The sequence below is a fragment of the Talpa europaea genome (genome assembly GCF_964194135.1).
Source record: "Talpa europaea genome assembly, chromosome: 5".
In the NCBI taxonomy this organism is placed as follows: domain Eukaryota; kingdom Metazoa; phylum Chordata; class Mammalia; order Eulipotyphla; family Talpidae; genus Talpa; species Talpa europaea.
Window position 1 is genome coordinate 20021506 of NC_140071.1, and position 22140 is coordinate 20043645.

The 22140-nt window shown below is 39.3% G+C and overlaps 1 protein-coding gene across 4 annotated transcripts; it reads right to left on the reverse strand.

Moving 5' to 3' along the window:
• Positions 1-20: 20 nt before the first annotated feature.
• On the reverse strand, positions 21-18730 carry DAB2 (DAB adaptor protein 2; the record flags this gene model as incomplete). 4 transcript variants are annotated; one of them, XM_084233062.1, is made up of 13 exons in its annotated part: positions 21-86; positions 668-777; positions 1337-1963; positions 5722-5884; positions 6855-7508; positions 12320-12382; positions 12791-12844; positions 13069-13095; positions 13509-13589; positions 14078-14209; positions 16767-16865; positions 17546-17685; positions 18640-18730. In XM_084233062.1, 13 exons carry the CDS (start codon positions 18728-18730, stop codon positions 21-23), a joined length of 2307 nt encoding a protein of 768 aa, XP_084089188.1. The 4 variants fall into 4 exon arrangements, with proteins under 4 accessions (XP_084089188.1, XP_084089189.1, XP_084089190.1 ...); XM_084233063.1 differs by lacking the exon at positions 12320-12382; XM_084233064.1 differs by lacking the exon at positions 6855-7508.
• Between the last annotated feature and the right edge of the window lie 3410 nt (positions 18731-22140).

Sequence of the window (22140 nt, forward strand, 5' to 3'; positions counted from 1 at the left end):
AAACCTTCTACTTACGGAAGTTAGGCAAAAGGATTTCCAAAAGGATCCCTATATACATCAGAAGATGCAGATTGAGGAGAAACCATCTAGGAGATAAAACCATCCACTAATAGGTAAAATAGCAGTTATAAAAATAACCCTAAAATTAAGATTTCTCAAATTCTTTAAAACATTACTTAGGTTAAGGGCGAATGAGATATTACATGGAACTCTAGTGATTTGTGCTTTCCTGCACAATAAAAACTGGTTGTATACATTTATTATTTACTTCTAGACCAAGGCTCAGGTGAATCTGTCCTCCCCTAATGGGGAGTATGATTTTTAGGAGCTAAGGCAGTATGGGTGGGAAGTTAGGAAATTAAATCTTTGGAAGATTTCTTAAGAAGTATTTTGGCTTAATTTTCTCTCAAAATGCTTTAATAAGCTAGGTTAAGTGAAAAAACAAAGGGCTTTCTCTATATGGTATAGTTTTCTCAAGCAGGATAGAAATCCTACAGAAACAATCTTTCTCTACTTTGAGTTGATGTTTAAGTTGTGATGGTTCTCAATGATCAATCTCATTTAACCATGTTTTACCATCAAAAAATCAATAGACAAGCAAGGCTAATCCAGGTGGTGGTATCTCTGTGAGGCATGGACTTTGGAACTTCTAGTGGTTGATACTTACAGAGGCTTGTGATGAACTGAAAGAATCTTTAGAGAAAGGGTTCTCAAATGCATTGTCAGCAGATTTGGTAACTGGCAGGGCACTTTGTCTGGGAGTTGGCTTTGGTGGTTCTAGAAGGTAAAAACCCGAGAAATCAGTTGACAAAAAGATTTCCCCAAATATAGGTGATATATACTGTTCTCTGGAAAGACTTTTTGAAATTTAGTTCCATACTTTCTGAAATATATATCAGTGGAACAAAAATCACCACCAAAATACTAGTAACTCCAGTGCTTATAACAGGCAAATTTATCACAGAAGCCATGCACATTTACCTGAAGTGGAGGAGATTCAGAATTCCCCCACATAGGTCCATGGAATATGTATGGTTGAGGCTTTATTATACGGCCCTCCAGGTACCACCACCCATTTTGTATCAATGATTTGGCAGCCCTTTTAAGTATTGTCACAAGAGGGCAGCATTGGGCCAGTCCTTAGAAGCAGTTAACTAAGGTAAATTAGCACCATAAGGTCAACGGTTGTCTCCATAACAACTGATGACAAAAGAGAAAGAGAGAGCAAAGTTTTCGGTAGGTGGGAGAGGGTTCACCTGAGGGACTATAGGCCCATATGACTGCGGAAGTACAGGTTGGTATAGTTGGAACAACAGGCAGAGTGTGGGTAGCTTACCATTGATTTTTTGCAACAGCTGATTAGCATCAAAGTCATCGTGGTCTGCATTCTCTTGAAGAATGCCAACTTTGCTGTTGAAATAACTGGAGAAGGCACTTGAAGTCCCAGAAGACTGCTCTCCCTTCCTTGCGGGCACAGCAGGTGGTTGCCGCAGTTGGAAGTCTTTAAACATTTCTTTCACTTCCTTGACTTCTCGATCCCCAAGAGGGTCCAAGGCAGTGAAGGCATCACTGGAGATGTCCTTTGGGGGGCCCGTTCTGGGAGGTGGTTGAGGAGGAGTGGCCAGGAGAGAGGAGAGCATAGAAGAGGACTGGGCATTCCCAGAGGGTGGTGGGAAAATATCCTGAAAAGGATTCCCCAAAGGACTTGTTGATGACCAAGCATTGGGTGCCACTGATGCTGATGGGCCCCAAACAGCAGGGGCTGGAGGGGAAGGTGAAGCTGCGTAGGATGAAGGCTGGCTCCAACCTGCCACAGGTGGGTTTGCGGTAAAAACGATTGCTTGACCAAATCCTGCAGGTTGACCACCCATCAGGGCTCCTGGGACCACTGGAGTGGACTGATTGAAGACTAAAGATGCTGGGCTCCAGGGTGCTGTCTGAGGGGGTGCAACTGGCACACCACCTGAAGGAAGAGGGAGAGAGGACTTCTCAGAAAACAAGCATGAAACAGAATTCTTGAGTTTCAGAAAGAACAAAAAGGGAGTATTTGTAGAAGCATCTATTGGCCAACACCTTCAAGTTTTGAGGATGACATCAAAATCAGGGCTTCAAGGGATTTAATCACTATACATCAATCACTAAACTTTAACCAGCTAAATAGCATAGTTAGCATTCCAGTGCTGGCTACATTTCAAAGTTCATGTTCTTTTTGATATGATTTTTTAAAAAAAAGCTTGTCTCAATATATGAGTAGTATAGAGCAGTATCTAGTCATGAAAAAAGTGTGCCTTTATCATATATATGTATACATAGTACATACATGCATACATGTGTGTGTATGTGTGTGGAGAGAGAGAGTGCATTTCAAATAGAACAGGGTCTATAAGTGGTATGGACTTATTTATTAAGTGTTATATTTACAAATACAAACCACACTGGTTATGAAGTAGTTAATTAAGATGCCCCTTTGGGCACTCTGAGTCACCGATGTGAGTTTTTCACTGCAGCTGATTCATGTCTGGGGTCTTACACAAACCAGCTATCATGTGTGTGTATGAGGCTGCTAAAGGCTTGTGTCCTGAAGAAACCATTTCAAAATTTCCTTGCTTTTTGCTGCTGCCAAGGTTGACACAGCTATATTAAGGGATGATAAAATTTAGCTGATGCCAAAATAGTTTTAGACTTTCATATATAAAAATAGAGGAAAGTCTGGTTATCATGGGAGAGCTGTTTCAAATAAAAGTGCTGCCTGCCATGTGTCACTCACTAAATCTTGACAGAAGTTAGAACAGAGTATTTGAAGGGGGAAGGGAGAGAGAGAAGACCATGTGAGGGTAATACCTTCCCAGGTAACCAGTGACCTGTGTCCAGGCATCTGAGCGCTGTGGAGGGATCGTTCTCTCTCCTGTACCCCTGCCGCACGGAGCAGGAATCAGTGAAATCACTAAAATCCTTGTCACTACCATGTTTGCTCCCCTCCTATTTTGAGAGGCTCATTCCCCCCATCTTACTGTAATATGTAGAGCATTTTCTCTCCTGCCTCTTTAAGTATCAACGACCCAGTTAAACTGTCATCACCAGCAGAAGAACTAAATTCCGCCCGGTTCCTATTTATAAATGATGTTCTGCTCTCAAAACCTACTTGCTTTGAGCTTAGAAGCAGAGTGTTATTTAGTTGTAAAAGCTTTCTCACCCCATTCAGAAAAGGCCTTCAAACTCGAGTAAGGGATGTTTTTGTTTCCAGAGTAAGAAATGTTTTGAAGATGATTTTCAGAGACCAATGTGTTAAGAAAGTTTATCTTGGATTTTCTTAATATTGAAGATTGTTCTTACTTAACTCCAACCCATCTCATCATGGTGTGCTCACAGAAATGAGTGGGGTTAAGAAGATTAATTATTAAATCGGGAAGGTCACAGTCTGTGACAGTGGAGACTAAAAGTTGGGTGTACTGACTCTGAATCCAGCACCCCATCCTTCTGTGGTGCTTTTTTGGCATCCAGGGACAGGACCTTTATTTTTTTATTGAAATGCTAATTCAAACAGTTTTCATAGATAGAGAAATTAGACTTAATTTACACTAAAAATTAAACATATTCCTTTCATAACTGATGGAGGAAATTCTTGTAGGCTTCTAAAAGTGGGTTTATTTTGAACTAAGTCATTGTTAGTGTTTTAAAAGAAATCTATTTAAAACTTTTTAAACCAAAGTCAGTCACTCAAAAATAATAAGTAGGGTAGAATTTTATCATTTTTGTTGTCATCCCTTAGGAAAATGTGTGACTTTTGTCATAGACAGATAGTAGAATGGTGGAAAAAGAAAAAAAATTTTTCTAGAAATTAATGACTTTCTTAGTATATACTGATGGCTGCCCTCTTTCCCATCTACCAGATTACACGCATTGTGCTTCCAAGACATTTAAGGTCCCCTGGAGAAAGTAGGGGCAATAAGAAAAAAAAAAAAAGAGAGTGTGGGTATGAAAAGTTAATTTTATTACCTTCTGATGCTAGATTAAAACACAGAGTAGTTAGTCAAAGCTGAAGACTCAGCTTTCAACAATAGCCTCTCCCCACCCCCCAGTTCTCCAGAGGAGACAGTCCCCCAGCTGGGTCTAGCGGAAGCCAGACCTACAACCTTCCATGGTTTGGCTGAGGATCCCTGCGAGTGGACAGGGGCTATACTGTAGAGCTCAGTTTGAGATCCATGTCCAAACGTGGAAGAGTCATCAGTATTCTGCAGTTGTCTATCCCAAGGCCTCACCAGGGGCACCTAGCCAAATCTCTTCCCTTCCTCTGAATAAATTAACAGTTATAGGGACCAGCTGTATTTTCAGGCTGACTTGTTAAATATTGGCTGTAAAATTTCCTCAGGGCATTGATATTAGACTACAAAGCTCTGTGATGAGATCTAGTCTTGGGCACTGCCTGTAAGGTCTCTACCCTTCTGTAAAGAAAAGCACAGATCAGCTCCAGTTGGGGTGCAGGAAAAGAGTGATGCACACAGGGAGAAGCCCCCAAGAGACATGAAGGCTTAGGGAGATTCTCTTGATGGTGAAATGCAAGTAGAGAGCTGGGACAAGCTGGCTTGCACCCACATGGATTTTGGGCACCCTGCAGTTGGGCTCTAGGCCCCTTCTTGCCACTGTGCTCCAGGTATGATTAAACTGATATAATATGAAAGGACCCAAATATTTTCTTCTGCAGGAAAGTGGCAGAGAAAAAAAAAAGAGTCCTTCAGAGTCCTGATGATTGACTCTGCAGGAAGCAGATACAGTAAAGTTTTACAAAGATAAGGAGAGTCCCTCTTCAGCTGTTCTCCCAGAGCTGGAGTCTATGTGGAGCTTGCAGAGGTGCCAAGAAGCAGAAAGGGAAAGGGAATCCCCATCAGGACAGCAAAGACTACTGCTGGGGTTTCTGAAAATGCTTCTGGAGGCTGTGGACAGTGAGCAACAGGGCCAGCTCTCAGAGGTGAATGCCCCCACTGCCCTGCAGGTGGCTCAGAGGCTCACATGGGCTAATGAACATTTGGGAATGACAGCAGCAGCACATCTTAGGTGTGTGAGAAAACCCCACCTCTTCCCTTATTTCTTTGGTCTTTTCAACTTCAGATTCCAATACCTTCTAACTCTATTAAAACACTGAGTAAGCCAAACTGATCTGGATATAGGCCTATCCCACATCCACCATCTGCCTAGAATGGAATGGGGTTCAGAACCTAGAATGTTCTTTCGATGACTTTCACTGGCTTCAGACTTAATTCCCATTGGGGTATATAATCCTTCCAAGAGGGCTAGGAGCTTAAAAGGGATAGAACTTCCATCTGGTAATGACAAGCTTGTACATACATGACATGCATGTTGCTACTTTTTCCAGTGGAGACACAGACAAGGCTCTCTCATCTCAAGCCCTTTTCTCCATTATGCTGGTCTGACTGCAGAATAGCTTATGCTTATCTCTGGGAAACCAGTACCCGTTGGTAAGTGCAAAACTAAAAATGGATCACTTCTCACATGCCAAACCCAAGGAGCCAAATTTCTACTATGAGCCAAGAGTACCAAATGGGGGTAGATTTCTACCTAAGGAAGAGTGGGGGAAGCGTTCCCCTAGGATGCTTAAATTGTATGCCCTGGGGACTTCAGGAAACGAAGTGACTTCTTCCTGTGCATCATCATCTTGTGAGTGGAAGTAACAGAATCCATCCTAACTCCATCTCTCACACCTACCTAGACCTGCAAGGGGCCCCACTGAGGCAGAAGCACTTGTTTTGAAGAGATCCAGAGGGTTGGGCTGTGCAGTTGCAGACTGTCCTGTAGGTGAAGTCTGGCCTGGAGATTCTGAGACGGGAGGAGCAAAGATGTCTGATGCAAGCAAATCATTTGCTGGAGACTGACAGGGCAGAGAGGGAGATACAAGAGTCATCAGTAACCATGAGATGCAGCTTTATTCTGCTCCTACTGTGTACCTTAAGTTTGAGAACCACAGAAAGAATTTTTTCTGTTATTAATAACCTATCATTAAAAAAAGATAAAAAATTAAAAAAAGGAGAGAGTGAGAGAGACATATCCCTGCAAAGAACAGCATATTGGGTGTCGGTAACTGACACCATGGGTATGTTTAAAGTGAAATCTAATTTGCTTATTTGCAGATTTGTTTTGGTCTGGTCTCCTTACAAGCTAACGCTTAAAGCTTTCAGAAAGCAAGGAAAATTATAAATATATCATCTAACTATTTTTGATCATTCCATTGAATTTGAAATCAGTTTGCATAAGATGATACTTTAGGCTAATCATTGGCCTGCATATTCCAAAGAGAAAGACACCTAGAGCAATTGCATTTGCAGCTGCTTTGCAATGAAGTGGTAATAGTAAATACATCAGTTTCTTTTAAGACAATGAGACAATGAATCATTTAGTAAGTATTTAAAAGAGGAGCAAACTTAGGAGTTTTACACCAACACCTCGGACATTAATGCCATGTGGGAGCTGCTTGGGGGTGTGTGTTAGTGTGGGGAAGGGATAAAAGGAATCACAAGACCCTTACCCTCCCCTTCCAGAACACGATGATCAAACTTACCCGAGGTACAGAAGCATAGCAGCATAAAAAAATGGAAAAAACTTGTGTTTAGTTAATAAGAAGTGACAAGGCATGCAAACGGAAAGTAGGGCGTGACAAACACTGTTGAGTAAGAAGCGATTAGAGGAAGGTATTCCTGGAGAACGGTGTGTCTTATCCCACCTTCTATTTCACAGCCACACGGGAAACTACAATAGCAGCAGGAAAGAGAGAGCTTGCATCACACCACCCTTTGGTAACGAACATGCATTCTGCCAATGGTTATGTGGAGAAGACAATTCACCTTAGCAGTCCTTCTGCCTCTTCCTGGTTTGGTACTTTGTGGAGGTGGGATAATGGCAATGGAGTCTTGTGGTGAGGACTGGACAGAGTTTTCCAAGTCCTGTTTTACGCCATTCGGTACAGAGAGTCCTTTGGGAGGGCTTCCCACAAAAGGGTTCGGGGAGGATTTGACATGGAAGCCGTTCTGTTCTCTTTCAGATACCCCATTTTGATTTCTCACTGCTGGCTGTGTTTGCGTACTCGAAAAGGGCCATGGGCCTGTCTGAGCTTCCTGTTTGCCAGTCCGGTTAGAGATTTGGTCAAATTGCTGACCAAAGTAATCAACATCCCCATTCAGAGGCCCGTTACTCAGTGGAGAAGACAAGCTACTCAAATTCTCTTTCTTCTGATCTGGAGAGTTGTGAGAATCAAACGAAGAGGGTGTTGATTGGTCTGGATGTGCAAAAGGATCATCACGGAAAGGATCAGGATTAGGGGTGGGAAAGAAGTTGAGATTGGCAGAGAAGGCATTTTCAGGCAAGAAAGATGCCTGAGGCTTTGGTCGAGGGAGGGAGCAGGAGGTGATGCCGTTTGTTAAGAATGAATTTTCTCTTAAAGAATTCTGATTGGTGTCGATTTCAGAGTTTAGATCCACTAACAGGATATCTTTGCTTTCCTATCATATTTGGAAAGAAAAAAAAAAGAAAGTGTTAGTCCATTTTGTGCCTTCAAATGAGAACGCTCATAAAATGACCATGATTATCAAAATTTCCGTTGACGTTTGGTCTTGACAAACTGGTTGATCATTATTACTACCTCTCATCACCTCCCTAGGTGCATTTACTCATTGTAGAATAGGTCTTCCTATTCCCTTTCCATTCTCTTTAAGTCTCATCTTTACTGGTGAAATCTTAGTTGTTTATTTTAGTCAAGTCTCCACTCACCCTTATAGACTGACTGAGTTCATGGTCATTGTTGTTTCAATTCATGCCTTTGAAAGTCTTAAAGGGAGTTCATTGGGAGTCACTCTACCCAATTATCCAAGTGTATTAAGCTCAAAAGAAGAAATGACATCAGAAACCTAGCTCAGCCACCGACCTGATAAGTTTCTTCTGTGGGACCCCAACTGGTCAATCCACTGACAAATATATTCATAGTTTATAGTCCCAATTGTGAGGAAAGTTAAGGTCAAATATATTTCTCTGTACCTGGCTTATCTTTTGAAGGTAGGGAATAGATTACCCTTTACACCATAGCCTATTATATATGACTTTGTAAATACTTAAGGATCTTTTTGAAGGTATTAGCTAAACTTTATCCTATCATGATAGTCTCCCCTTTGTACATACTCTGTTTATATGCTTTGAAGAAAATGATACTCAAAAATGCAGATATAGGGCCTCCCTGGTGGCACAAGGGGTTAAGTGTCAGCACTACGAAGCTAATCGCAGCCACTGCAGCACAAGTTTGATCCCTAGCCAGGGCTGATCCACATGGTGCAGCAGACCTCTCCTGTCTCACCAGCTGCTCCCCTCAGCAGTGTACTTCAGTCAGTCTGCCTGATCTGTTCCCCATTGTGTCTCTGGTGAATCCTCTCATTCCCCACCCCCACATCTCTGGCCTGTATCCCAGTGCTTGTATACATAAATAAATCTTTTTAAAAATGCAGATATAATCTAACATCATATAATAGGTTGTCATAAGATAGCTTAGAGTGGTCTGTGTTGTGACAATTGCCTCATGTACTTAATGGATAAAGTCAACCAATCTTTAATTTCCCTTTAATTTATATATAATATAATCTGTGGGTTTATAATTTAATTTGAAAGACATATTAAATGCAAAACTCTACAAATTCTATCCCCTCTATCATTTTTCTGGTATGTTTATTATTTCGACTCTTATTTGTTAGGTAAGACATCCTCATATAAAAAGTAGCAAATTTGATAAATCTGACCTGTCTTTATTCAAGTCAATGACATAAACTGGGGTTCATCTGAGATAGAGCTGCTATAATCTCAGACCTTCCTTTTGACTGATTTTGGCCAATTAAATCCCTAACTATGCTATCACAGAAGAATACAAACCTGGAAAATGCCTTGGTAAAATGGCTGTTAGAGATACAGCATTCCCCTGAGCAGATTACTAAATATTTTGACAACTGAGACAAAAACAACCTCAAGGGAATATAAAATTCTCAAGCTTACAGGTGAAAAGGGGGCTTGAATAGTCCTCCTTGGCTATAAGAAAAAAAACAAAATTTTTAGAAAGTTGAGGTCCTCCATCAGACCTGACTGTCATGCTGTCCTTTGGCTTCCTTTAATGTGAGGTATAAAGACACAATTTTTAAAATTCAGGTTTTTGCTTTATAACCAGAAGAATTTGTCAGAAGAAAGAACTTATAATTAAAAAAAAATAATCAAAGAAATGGATTGGAATATCTCTTAATGGAGGGATCTTCAGCAATCAAAAGGTAGGACAAAATGTATTACAAAAGCTTGTGATTTCAGTATTTATTGATTTATTATGCGCCACCTCTGGGTTAGAACAGTTGGGTGTTCACAGCTGGTAGTGTCCTCCTTTTCAAATACTTCAGAAGAAGCTCTTAGGACACCAAACAGGAGCCACAGTGTTAGACTTCTGAATAATCACCCTATAAGTAAAATGTATAAGGCTTTCCTCAGGTTGGGTTTGTTGTTATTCAACATTAAAAAGTCTAGTTCACTGGCTACAACTCAAAGATGTACAAGTGTTCATCCATCCCCTTGATCAAGACTTCGTTAACTGTTGAATTATAAACACTGTATCTACCTGGCATTATTTGAGCACCTGAGAGACAAGCACCAGTGACATAAATGTGAAGTGCAGGCCTTAAGAGCTCCCAGAAGTGGGACAAGTAGGGTACTGAAGAGTTGTTGGCACGAAGCTTAAATACTGAGCCCCACAGCCTAACTCTTCGGGTAACTAATCTCACTAATTTCACCTAACTGTTCCAGTTCCCACACCTGGACTTTCCCCTTCCTGCTACTTACTTTACTAAATTAAACTTCATTAGATGGACTTTCAAAACAATCCACGATAGGATGTAGCGTATTCTAGCCAACTCGTTATTTTCCTACAGACTTTAAAGACACAATTCAAATCAACATCTTATGTATACATGACACTTGTGCTTTATCTCCTGATTGATCTCTATACTAGATTTAACCTCCTTGATGGGGGTCATGCCTGACGGTTTGGTCATAATAACCGTTTTCAAATGGTCAAGTTTTTAAAACTAGAGAGAATGCTTTTTTATATTTCTTTCCTTTTTTGGTTCTGTTTTGATATTAATATGGAAATGTATTGATTACCCAAGTGGTTTTCCAATAAAAATTGCATTGCATTCAACATGATGCCACTTAGTTTGCAACATAAATTTTAATTGAAATTCCTGATACTATTTTTCAAAAATTGAGAAAAGGGGTATATCAAGGAACCACTAATACAGTCTAGGTAATTTAGATTTCTTCCTCTTCTCATGTCTTCCAGAACAATTATTGTAGGACTTGAATGTACATGTTCACAGGAATGGAGAGATACCTTTTATAACTTGTGAACATGGAGTCAAATATGTAAGTACAAGTTGACAAATTTCAACCAGTACCTATGTGCACTGTTAGTGTTCTTTACTTACCAGATACCATCTACTTTGATGGTATTTATTATTTTAATTTATTGCTAGTTTGCCTAAAATTTGTATTTATTTCTATAAACTAAAATTCTTAGACTGCATGAAATATAGTATAAAGGAGACTCAGAATTACCCATGCTGTTTTTCATTTCCTTCTTCAGAACTTTCTAGAAGTCTACAGAAGCATGTTAAACAGAGTTTCCTTGCCTAGAATTCACATTCCACTTCATATTTTGAGATCTTTGATATTTTTCAATATTCTTGTTTAAATGTCAGGAATATTTGGAAAGTAGGGACATACTGATTTACTTTGGGGAGGGAGCTACTCATGGAAGACAACATTGCCTAGGAATCAAAAGGACCTCATAGCTATGATGGGTCTTTCAGGGTTATCTAATCCAGTAGTCCAAAAAGTTTGTCCTTAGAATGGCACCAACATGATAAAGTTCCTATAGATAAGTGATAAGCCCCATTGCTTCAAAGAATATTAAACAGACTTCTATACTGGAGGCTTTGTGGGCCTCTGAAATGTTATTATGCATTGTGAAATTTCATGGAGTTGGGGGTAGAGAAGAAGGTACATAGCTCCTGGTCCTTCCCTGTATCATTTATCCTTTAATTTTTATTTTAACATTTTTTATCCTTTATTTTATGCAGTATTCTGGAAGTGAGACTCTTACCTAGTCTTCAGTCTGCAGCGGTTTGAAATTGTATCATATTAGTCATGTACACTTGCTTGACAATTCCCTGATATAGACTCCTACATAGATAATTTCTCCCCATTTTTCTAGATTGATATCCTTTTTGTCTAATTATTGCCTTCCTTTCTTCCCATCTATTACCTTCTCTTATGTTCAAGTTCCAAAACTCACTCAGGCATTATTTGAATCTCTAAACAGATAAATTCCCTGTAATTAATATCAATTAATAGTCTTTGTGACTAGTTTTAATGCTGGGCTCCCCAGTTGATAGTACACTCCATGAGTCATTGACGTTATGCATCTCACTCACTTCTGTGCCTTGCTAAGAGCAGGTAGTCAAGGAATTGTTGAATAAATAATAGAAGTTGCAAGACATTATTCAAAATACCACACAGGTAATTTCACTTGAGGTCTTTTTTGTAAGGCCTGAGCACTTGGACATAAACCTTGAATCTGGACCTCTTACTTCAGTAACTGAGTTCCCTTCTGAACCACCGTTTCCTTATCTGTAAAGGAAAGCATTGCTCCATTCTCACAGAGTTGTGATGGATCAAGCAAAATTAAGAAAACTTGATACATTATGATATCTTGTAAAAAATGAGCAATTTTTTTAAAATAAGGACAGAATTTTGTTAAACATAACTTGTTTGTTTTAATTCTTACTTCACACCAACCTTATGCTGCTAAATACCAATAAAGGGGAAAAGAAAAAGAAGCCAGAGGCTTACAAAGAATTATAACAATAAAGGAGGGGAAGGAAAGAGGCCAGAAGGCTTTACAAAGAATTATCTAACAAACATACTTCCTTCAAATAGGCTTATGCCAAAGATTATTATTCAGCTCCTGCAGATCCTAAGTCATATCAAAAAGGACTACATTGCCTGACCTATTGCTCAGATTTAACTTCTAAGCAATATTAATATGTCTGAATTAGTGCTGGTAGGTTATCATGGTGACTTAAATGTAAATTTGTTCTAGTATTCATTTACACTTTCTGTAGAAAAATCAGCAGTCACCAAGTTTTAGTGAGATAATCAAGATTTCCAGGTAATTGCCAATTTGATTTATAGATGCCATTTCCATTACATTGCAAATTTAAAAACAGAGACTTACTGTTGGACTATTTAGGTCAGGAGGTGTAGACATGTCCCCAAACAAATCCATCTGGTCAACACCCTTAAAAAAGTATTTGAATTAGATTCAGATGTATCTACTAAAAAAGGTTACTTTGTATATTTTTAAAATTGTTTCCTAAACAAAAGTTTAGGAAAATATTGTCACAGCTGGATTTTCATTTAACTAATGCCCATTTGATATTAGGCTATTTAGGTCAGGAAGTGTAGACATGTCCCCAAACAAATCCATCTGGTCCACACCATTAGAAAGGTATTCAGATTAGATTCAGATGTGTCTACTAAAAAAATTACTTTGAATATAGACATGAATGTTATAGTAATGTTTAGGAAACTGGATGTTGCAATTGAATTTTCATATAGATTCTATACAGATTTGGCATTAGCAATATCTATAGGAAGTAGAACCCATATTCAGATAAACAATAATCATAAAGCATCACATACATACCAATTTCAGTTTGTTAGCTTGTTCATCAAAAGTCAGTAGGGACTCGTTCCCATTCTGAAAAGATGGCAAATATTTAAGGGTTTAATTTAACTTCCTGTAGTACGGCTTCCTAAGCAATTATGATTTATTTAGGCATCAATCATTCACTTGCACATCTTCCATCAGCAGAGGGGTCATCAGCACATAGTAATGAACTAGAAGGGTGCTCGGGTAGGTAGCAGACAAGGGCTTATACACATCACATGCACACGGTACAAGGAGAAAAGTTGCAGATTTACCTCTCCTACTTTGTTGGCTTCTTCCATCTAAAAAGAAAAACACAAATTCAGTGATCTGAGCAATTACAGTTAAAGAGTTCAATTACAGAATAATATATGCATGGCTTCCCAGGTAAAAGGAAGAGAGAGTCTTGCATATTATTTCTGCCCTACATCCCCCCACCAATTTTCATATCAATACTGGAACTGAATAGGGTTATTAGTAGTTTCTTATTTCCTTAGAATTAATGTAAAAGTTACAGGGACTAAAGAGCCAGGGACTAGAAATGAAAAGAGCCTCCATCTATCAATTGGTCCATTGGGAAGACAGACAACATATTTTTATAATTTGAGGCGCTGCATAGAAGCCAACTCTCTAGCCAGGCAATCTGTTTGCATAACATTGAAACATGATCCTGAATATAGTCATGTTTCTTAAGTCGATATAAGGAATTACTTGCCTTTTTCTTTTCTTCTTCTTTTTTCTTTACATTATAGATAACTTGAAAAAGATCCTTAAGATCAACAACTAATGGCTCAGCCTGAAGCAAGAGAAAGCATCTTTATCAGTATTTTAATCTTACCATTTTCTCTCCTTTGTCCCCCATCAGTTTTAGTCAGTGCCAATTCCCTCCTTGCTGTTAAAGCTCCCTTGATTTATGGGAGTATCACCACCACCCCATCCCCAGATACATGGAGGACAGCAGGGTTAATGAGTATATAGACAAAACAAAAAGTACCACAATCATTTGCCAAGTTCCTTAGTTTCTGGGAATAATTCACTGTTGTTATAAAATCAACATTTGACCTTATGAGAAAGTCCTTTTTAATAATACTTGAGTCACACACTACACGGGTATTAATGACATTTAATATAGCCTTCGGCCAACAAAAACAGTCATCATCTGAATCATTGTTTATTTCGCACCTCTGATCAATTCCAGCAAGGACTCTAGTTGAGTGTTATACACATCTATGCTTACATGAGGACAAGGCTACTTTCAGGATTACCTAAAGGCTTAGACCTTACCTGTTGCCCAGTTTTTATGGCAAAAAACTGATGCTGGCCTTCTCCTCCACACACATAACCAAATGCCCGGTTGTCTGTCACATCGCGGGCAATAAAAGAAATCTTATTTACTGGATGTTCATGTTCTATTACCTGAAAAAGAACATAAATTTATTTATTGAGAAAACTAGAATCCATTTTCAGCTAGCACAATAGGCATCAGATTCCTAGGAATATAGGAAAAATTAGAAAACATTTAGAGAAAAGATTTTTTTGCTTTTGGTCTTAGGCTAGATATACAATGATCCTTGATGGGAAGGACTCCAAAAGGAGGGAAGGGTAGAAATCAAAGGTGGGAAGAATGTTTCTTCTTCAAATATTGATACTTGATTCTCTCTATACCAAAGATATGATGCCACATAGCAAGAACACACTGAGGATTGGGAGGTCAAGAATTTCTAAAGTGAAATTGGGGACACATCCCAAAAGAATCTCTAATAGGTCTACTTTCCAAACTCAAAGACAAACTCAAGTGAACAGCATAACTTAGCAAGAGGAGTCACCATGGGGGTACAGAATGAAAACTCATGATCAGGGAAATTTCAGCACATTCTGAAAGTGACCAAGTGCTGCCATCAAGTATTTCTCAACCTCATACAGATGATCAACATCATTATCTAGGAGCTACATGTGGCAGGAGTTACACTGGCTTAGTAGCACCTTTTTCTTTATTCCTTCATCTCTTTTTATCTCAATTTTTTGAAACAGACAGCAGGGCTCAACTCTTCAAAGGTATTTGTAGATGGGCAGAATGTGTCTTGACTTTTGTTTCTAAAAACCTAAGGCCATTGAAAAGTTTGCATTGGGTATCTTGGAAAGTTTGAGGGAAACCTGCCACCATTCTCTGGTGGGCTTGGGAAAGTTGAGAGATGAGGGAGAATGGGGTCCATGGTGCATGTGGACCAGTAGGATGGGTGAGCAAGAGACCAGGGCTCTATGTTGGATGACGCATTATGAACTTTAGATAATGAATGTTTCTAGGAACGGGTAAAGTAGTAAATGGAGGTCTTCCCAGCCTTGAAGTAGTAATTGGAGGTCTTCCATCCCTTGATGAAATAGAGTATTTTTATAGTCATGAAAAGGAACTACAGATGACAGTATAAGTGGATGAATATCAAGATGTTTTGTGAAATTGAGAGGAAAAATATCAAGAAGACACGAAGTATGATAGCTTTTGATAAGACTCAAAACAAGCAAGCAAGAATGTTCATCTATGATAGAAACAGCAAGCACAAAAAACGAGCAAGGTTACATTTATAGAGTAACATCATGTACCCTGAGGAAGCAAGTAAAAGAAAGAAGAATAAAAAAAGGTAGATGTCTTACAGGTAATATTCTAGCCTTAGTTAGCCAATAAATTTGCCTGTGATCAAAATGTTAATCAAAATATTAATTAAGGATTGAAACCCATGCAGAGCATGACACACTGGCTGTTAGGATTAATCTAGTTCTGTGTGCCTTGCGGTCAAAATAAAACACCCAAGTGATATTTACAGCATACCTGTCCTCACAGACTGGAGTTTCACATCTATTATCTGAGACTCATGTCTATTATAAAAAAATGGTAGGAATCGGATTTTTTTTTTTATAGAGGCATGCTTTATTTATTTTATTTGTTTGTTTGTTTTTTTGTTTATACATGCACTGGGTACAGTCAGAAGCGCAGGAGGGTGAGAGAATTCACCAGAGCCAGAGCGGGGAGCAGAGCAGGCAGAAGGACCGAAGGACACTGCTGAGGGGAGCAGCGGGCGGCAGGAGAGGTCTGCGCGCCATGTGGGACCCTCCTCCAGTGGCCGGGGAGCAGCCAGGGATCGAACCGGCGCCACAGAGGCTGCAGGCAGCTTCGCAACCCAGCGCTCAACCGCTGCGCCACCGGGGAGGCCCGGAATCGGAATATATTTTGATTCCTTACCTTCTACTCTGTTTTTTGCCTGTTACTGCTGGAAAAGTAATATAAACTAGCTTTTTTCTCTATAGAATTTTGAAAAGGAAGAAGGGGAGCTGGAATTTAAGTAGCAAATTGTCAGATTCAGGTGGTCAGAAAGGTGTCAGAGAAAGGGAACTCTATTTTTTTCACAAATCTAAGCAATAACTAGGGCTTTTAATATTTATAGAAAGAATACTTTTAGGGCCTCCCCGGTGGCGCAGCGGTTGAGCGCTGGGTTGCGAAGCTGCCCGCAGCCTCTGCAGCCCTGGTTCGATCCCCGGCCACTGGGCAAGGGTCCCACATGGCGCGCAGACCTCTCCTGCCGCCCGCTGCTCCCCTCAGCAGTGTACTTTGGTCCTTCTGCCTGCTCTGCTCCCCGCTCTGGCTCTGGTGAATTCTCTCACCCTCCCGCGCTTCTGACTGTACCCAGTGCTTGTATAAATAAACAAACAAACAAATAAATAAATACATACATACATACATACATAAAATCGTTAAAAAAAAAAGAATACTTTTAGGAGAAATTTTTATCAACAATTGATTATCATTGCAAAGTACTTTAAACACAGAAATGACTAAAGATTCCAGTAAAGATATGTTTGCAAGCTGAGTTATCAAATGTTTCAATAATCTCAAAATGCCTGAAATGAGGGGACCACACCATGTGCTAATGAACACATCCATCGTTTTCTTAAAAAATCTTCTATGAAAGTAAATTCTTACCCCAGTTTTCTCATCAATTATTTTTATCCCAGAAAGAGAAATGTTGACCCAGATCCTTTGTTTGTGTTGTCCCTGAGACCGACCAGCTGCCGCCATCCCCTGATAAGATTGGGAAAACAAGAAAAATCTAGTTAAGTACACTATAATGCACTTAAAGCTAACATTTTAAAGACAGTGAGCATTGTTTTCAGCTTGGTTTCCACCTGTGAAAGGGTTAGGCACCCTTCATGAGAGACAACAGGATGCACAGAGCCAGGACATCACCGGACAGCGATGTGAGCCCAGACATACTATGCTAGTTCTCTTGGCCGCAGAATAGTCATTCATATAGGCAAGAGGAATGGCTTAGATCTTCAGAGATGGTCCTCCTAGACCTTATTTTATTTAACAAGTATTATGTATTTGATTTATTAGTGTCACATAGTGAGAGTACTAGAATTTAAAAATTAAAAATAAAACTGAAGGATTGATGGAGAACACGAGTTTCCACGCCGAGTCCTGAATTTTGCCAGAATAGTTCCAGGGTCTAAAATGTGAGTGTGTCCAAGGTAAAATTCATCTAGAGCCCTGATATATGCTTGGTTCGATCAGGTTTCTAGAACAGCACTCAAAATATGCAGACACATGGCTTCTTATAAAATGAGAAAAAAGCTATCCAGCACCCCAGGCTAATTATGTGATTGGAAAAGTTTTTCTTTCAAATAATTGAGATATAGTTAAGTGGGAATTTTTCCTGTTAAACATTTGCTTAAGGTGAAAAGCATTCCTTCCCCCTTTACCTTTAGTTTCATCATAGAATCTTGGCTCATTTTATCACCTCTTGCATCTGGCACATCATCAATACCAATTAGCTTGGCCTTGTATTTTACACCATCACCTTTGAATCTGGCCAAGAGATACTCATCTGTCTTTTCAGAGCCTGAGAAAAGAAAGAAAATTTATAATTGCATTTAAATATCAGCTGGTATGACCAAATTAGGTTCAGAATCTCCAAATCTAAGTAGTATACATATACTACAATTGAGCAAATATTCTATATTCTACCCTGCCTTATTCTTAGATCCTCTGAGTAACATCATGTTCCATAATGTTCTGTGTGTGGAGTGGACATGGGGAAAAAACAAACTCTCAAAGATGCAACATGGATTGAATCATAGGAAACTTATCGGAATAGGTGTGGTGGAATATTTGGGGATATTTATCACTATTTTTTTAAAAAGACTTTTATTTAAGAATATAAGGATGATAATACTATATTTAAACAGAAAAATAAGTCACAACATAATTTACTTAACATTTTTCCCTCTCAATAAGGCAGAGGAAATTATGATTAAATACTTCAAAAATCCTTAAGGTAATTATCCCATCTTTATAACTTCTATTGCTTCTCTGGAACAGAGATAAACCTTAGAAGTAAAAGGCAAGCCAGTCTCCACATATTTTCAAGGTATGGAATGAGGAGTCTGGCAATTTCTAGTGGGATTTCAGGTCCAAAGAAGAGTTTCCTATACAGTGAAGATTTTGATATTTACAAAATGGTAATTTCAGTAAAGCAAAGTGGTAAACAGTCTATGGAAGGATAATCATATAATAACTAATAATCAATCGCTGCATTTATCTGCTGAACAAGATGTTACAAAAGCTTCCTGGCAGTGCCCATGTTGGTGCAACCACAGGATTCAGAGTTATGTCTTGTTATATATGGAAGGGACCAATTTCCTCTGCCAATCCAGCCTTCCTACGTAGGAGAGTCTGAGACTAAGCCGAGGTTGAGGCAAGGCAAGGCCAATTTTTTCTTGATCCTAAACTTCATACTTCTTCAGCAGCAACTGTATCAGCTCCCCTCATTGGCTTTCAGGGTGTTCCTCCTTACCTTTCTTCTTTTCCTTCTTGGACGGTGCTTTTGTGGCAGCCTGCTGCTCAGGCTGACCATTCGTTGTGCTGGCTTCTACTTCGTTAGACATGGTAAGGAGGCAGGCAGCAAACTCCAGCACCAGCTGACACTCAGTGACACCAGGAGGTCCCCAGTTGAGATGTCTCAAATGAACATAACCTACCACAGATACCTGTAGGCAGAGTTCAGAGGTATAATGAGATCATAACACAGCAAATCCAGACTTTATGTCATGAAAGTCCTCTGACTAGTGATTCTCGACTACAGTTTTTCGGACTCATTTTGTTCTTTGTCCTCTATTAGACTGAATCTGAAAATAGGGGAGTTGGTAGAACTGTTTCCTTTGTAATTTCTAAAATGGAAAGAGGGTATATAACAGATTTTCTTTTAGCAATTAATATCTGGTACCATTTAATGAGTACGTAGCTGAGCAGTTTGTATTGGAGTGTTGGCAAATAAATCTAGTATTAAAGATAGGGATAAAAATCGGTCACACAGAGGCCTCCCTGGTGGCACAAGGGGTAAAGATGCAACCTGTGAAGCTGTCAGCAGCCTCTGCAGCACAAGTTCATACCCGGTCAGGGAGTTACCCACATGGTGCTGCAGATGTCTCCTGTCTCACCAGCTCTTCCCCTCAGCAGTGTATTTCACTCAGTTTGCCTGTTCTGCTCCCTGTTCTGTCTCTGGTGGTTCCTCTTACCCCCCCACTTCTGGCCTGTACCCCAGCTCTTGTATGCATAAATAAATATTTAAAAAAATGGGTCACACATAGAAAATAAGGTTTAACAGCAAGGCAGAAATAAAGTGAATGCTGAGTCTGGTAAGATTGCAGCTGGCATCTGATATTGAGCATTAGAAAGTTCAGTTCTTCAAACAATCATTTAACTATAAAGGCAAGAGTAGAGTTATGAATTTTGTCATTGATACTGGGAAACACTTTTTAAAATGTTAGGACTTTGCATATGGGTTTCTGTACATGCTCTATCCAAGCACTAGAATTGAAAAGGAACCCTTTTTTGATATGAACACTTACATAAAACAGGGAGAGAATGAATGAATATGTGAGATATCTATGATACAACTCATTGAATGCAAATACTTTTCTGCTCCTTTTTAGTATGACTAGCCCCAAGTCTGTTGTGATATGTCTGTTCCTTAAGCTTCCACCCCTATGAATCAGGGTGGGTAAAAACAGAAAAAAATGCAGAGTCATTGTAAGCACACAGAAGTGAAGTAACATTCAAAAGATTCTTTCACCTCCCAGGAATTGAAGTTTCTACACAATTTTAGGGAGACCTAGAGAAATGTTCAATTTCTACATGGACTGAGGACCAAAAGCAAAGAAAAATCATTTGCCATTTCGGAATCCTGTTAAGACTGCCCATGGAGGGGCCTCCCTAGTGGCGCAAGGGGTTAAGCACCGCATTATGAAGCAATTCGCAGCTACCCACATGGTGTAGCAGACCTCTCCTGACTTGCCCGTTGCTCCCCTCAGCAGTGTACTTCGGTCGATCTTCTGTTCTGCCCCCCACTCTGTCTCTGGTGAATTCTCTCACCCCTTGCATCTCTGGCCTGTACCCCAGCTCTTGTTTGCATAAATAAATCTTTAAAAAAAAAAAAATACTGCCCATGGGTATCTTAGTTTACATGGAGAATTCTCCTCCCACCGAGAAAAAAAGCTCTAATAATTCTATGTTGAAAATACCCTTTTCTCTGAGCTTTTTAACTCAAGGACCAAGTCCATTGCATGGGCTTGTATTACTCTGTTACATATTTAAAAGATAAAAATTAAGTTTCAAGTTTTCACTCCATCTGTTTACATGGCACTTAGTTTGCTTCATGAATATCAGTGTTTTCCTGGAAGTCAGTACTTAGACCCTCCTCTTCCCCAAGAATCTTTAGATATATTTACAGTGTTACTAGACTTTAAAAAACACATGCATCCATAAATATGTAAATCTACATATGCCCAGTGCCATCTGAACTAATTCATTTGGAGATTTAGTGCTCGGTTTTGCTCAATGACACCTGATATAGAGGACTCAAAGCCCTATTTATTCCAGACTTAGCTGGGGACAGCGCACTGATGTTATTTTACTGTCTGAACTCCAATAAATTTGCAGGAACTTTGTAAGTATTATGATTTCAGTTTTCCAAAGGGAAAGTCAAGGCAGAAAAGTATTAAATTACACAGCTGGGAAGCAGAAGCTGATTCTACCCCCAGGCTGTCTGCCCAGCCAGATTTCCCCCAGCATCACCCTGAGCCATCATACTGAGAAGCCTCACTCTAGCAACAGAAGATGCTCTGTCATATACTTTTACTACCTCCACTCCTACCCCCAGAAAAATGATACAGCTAAGTCCTAAGTCCTGAACATTTGAAAGTGAATTTACTTGGGAAAAGGGTATTTGCAATTTTTGTTAAGCATCTTGATTTGGGACCATCCTGGACTTATATCAGACTCCTGTATATGAGAAATGTTAAAGACTGCTGAGAGATTTTTAACAAAAGTATACATAAACTTTTTAATGTATGTACATGCACCTTTCTTCCAAGGTTGGAAGAGCAAATCTCTCATCACAGACTTTCTAAAAGCCCAAATTACCATTTGACATGTGGAACACAGTAGTCTTGCTTCCAGATACAGAACCCTCTACAGAGAGTAATTCATTTAAATCCAACATTTGAAATTCAAATGCTTAATCCTTCTAACAATGTTATAGAAATGTCAACTGTTCTCATAAAACCTTCAGTAGATTTTATAAAGAATTGATATTTTAAAAAGAATTGGGCATGGAAAAGGAATCTGAGGGTCAAAAAAAGACCCTTTTATTTCCTTTGATTGCTTTCTCCTGTAGGGAACTGTTGAATAAGTGTCCAGATTACATTAAGTTATGGGGTCTGTTTTCAAGCTCCACTAAAATAACAGAATTTTGTTTTTTGTTTTATAAATGGGAATGAGTACATTAAAACAACCAGGTTATATAGTCTTCTCATTCATTGGATTCAATGCAGGGACACTTTTCACCAAGGAGCACAAAATTAATAGGAAACACACACAGGGTTGTTATCATAAACAGGGATTATAAAGTAAAAGTGAAAAACATATACAAAGGGTCACATGAACAGTTTCCCAGCTATGCTTAGCTGACTATTCTAGTTTATAAGGATGAGCTGCTTCCTTCATTAGAGGCTTGGAGTTCAAGATGAAATATAAGAAGACATATTTGGATGCAGATAAGGCTCTAAAGTTATCATATATTCTTGATTCCTTCTTAAGACCTAATATAAGACAGAAAGTTCTGATGAAAACTATGCTAAGTCAATAAAACTGGCTTCCATTTGAGTGATGATCTCTAACATGGATTTTACAAACCTCCTAGAAAGAATGTGGGGACTTCCCCTTTCCAAGGCACAAGAGTCAGATGACTAGGAGGGATTTGGGAGCTTGCAACATCTGTTTTGGTTTCTGAGAAGGC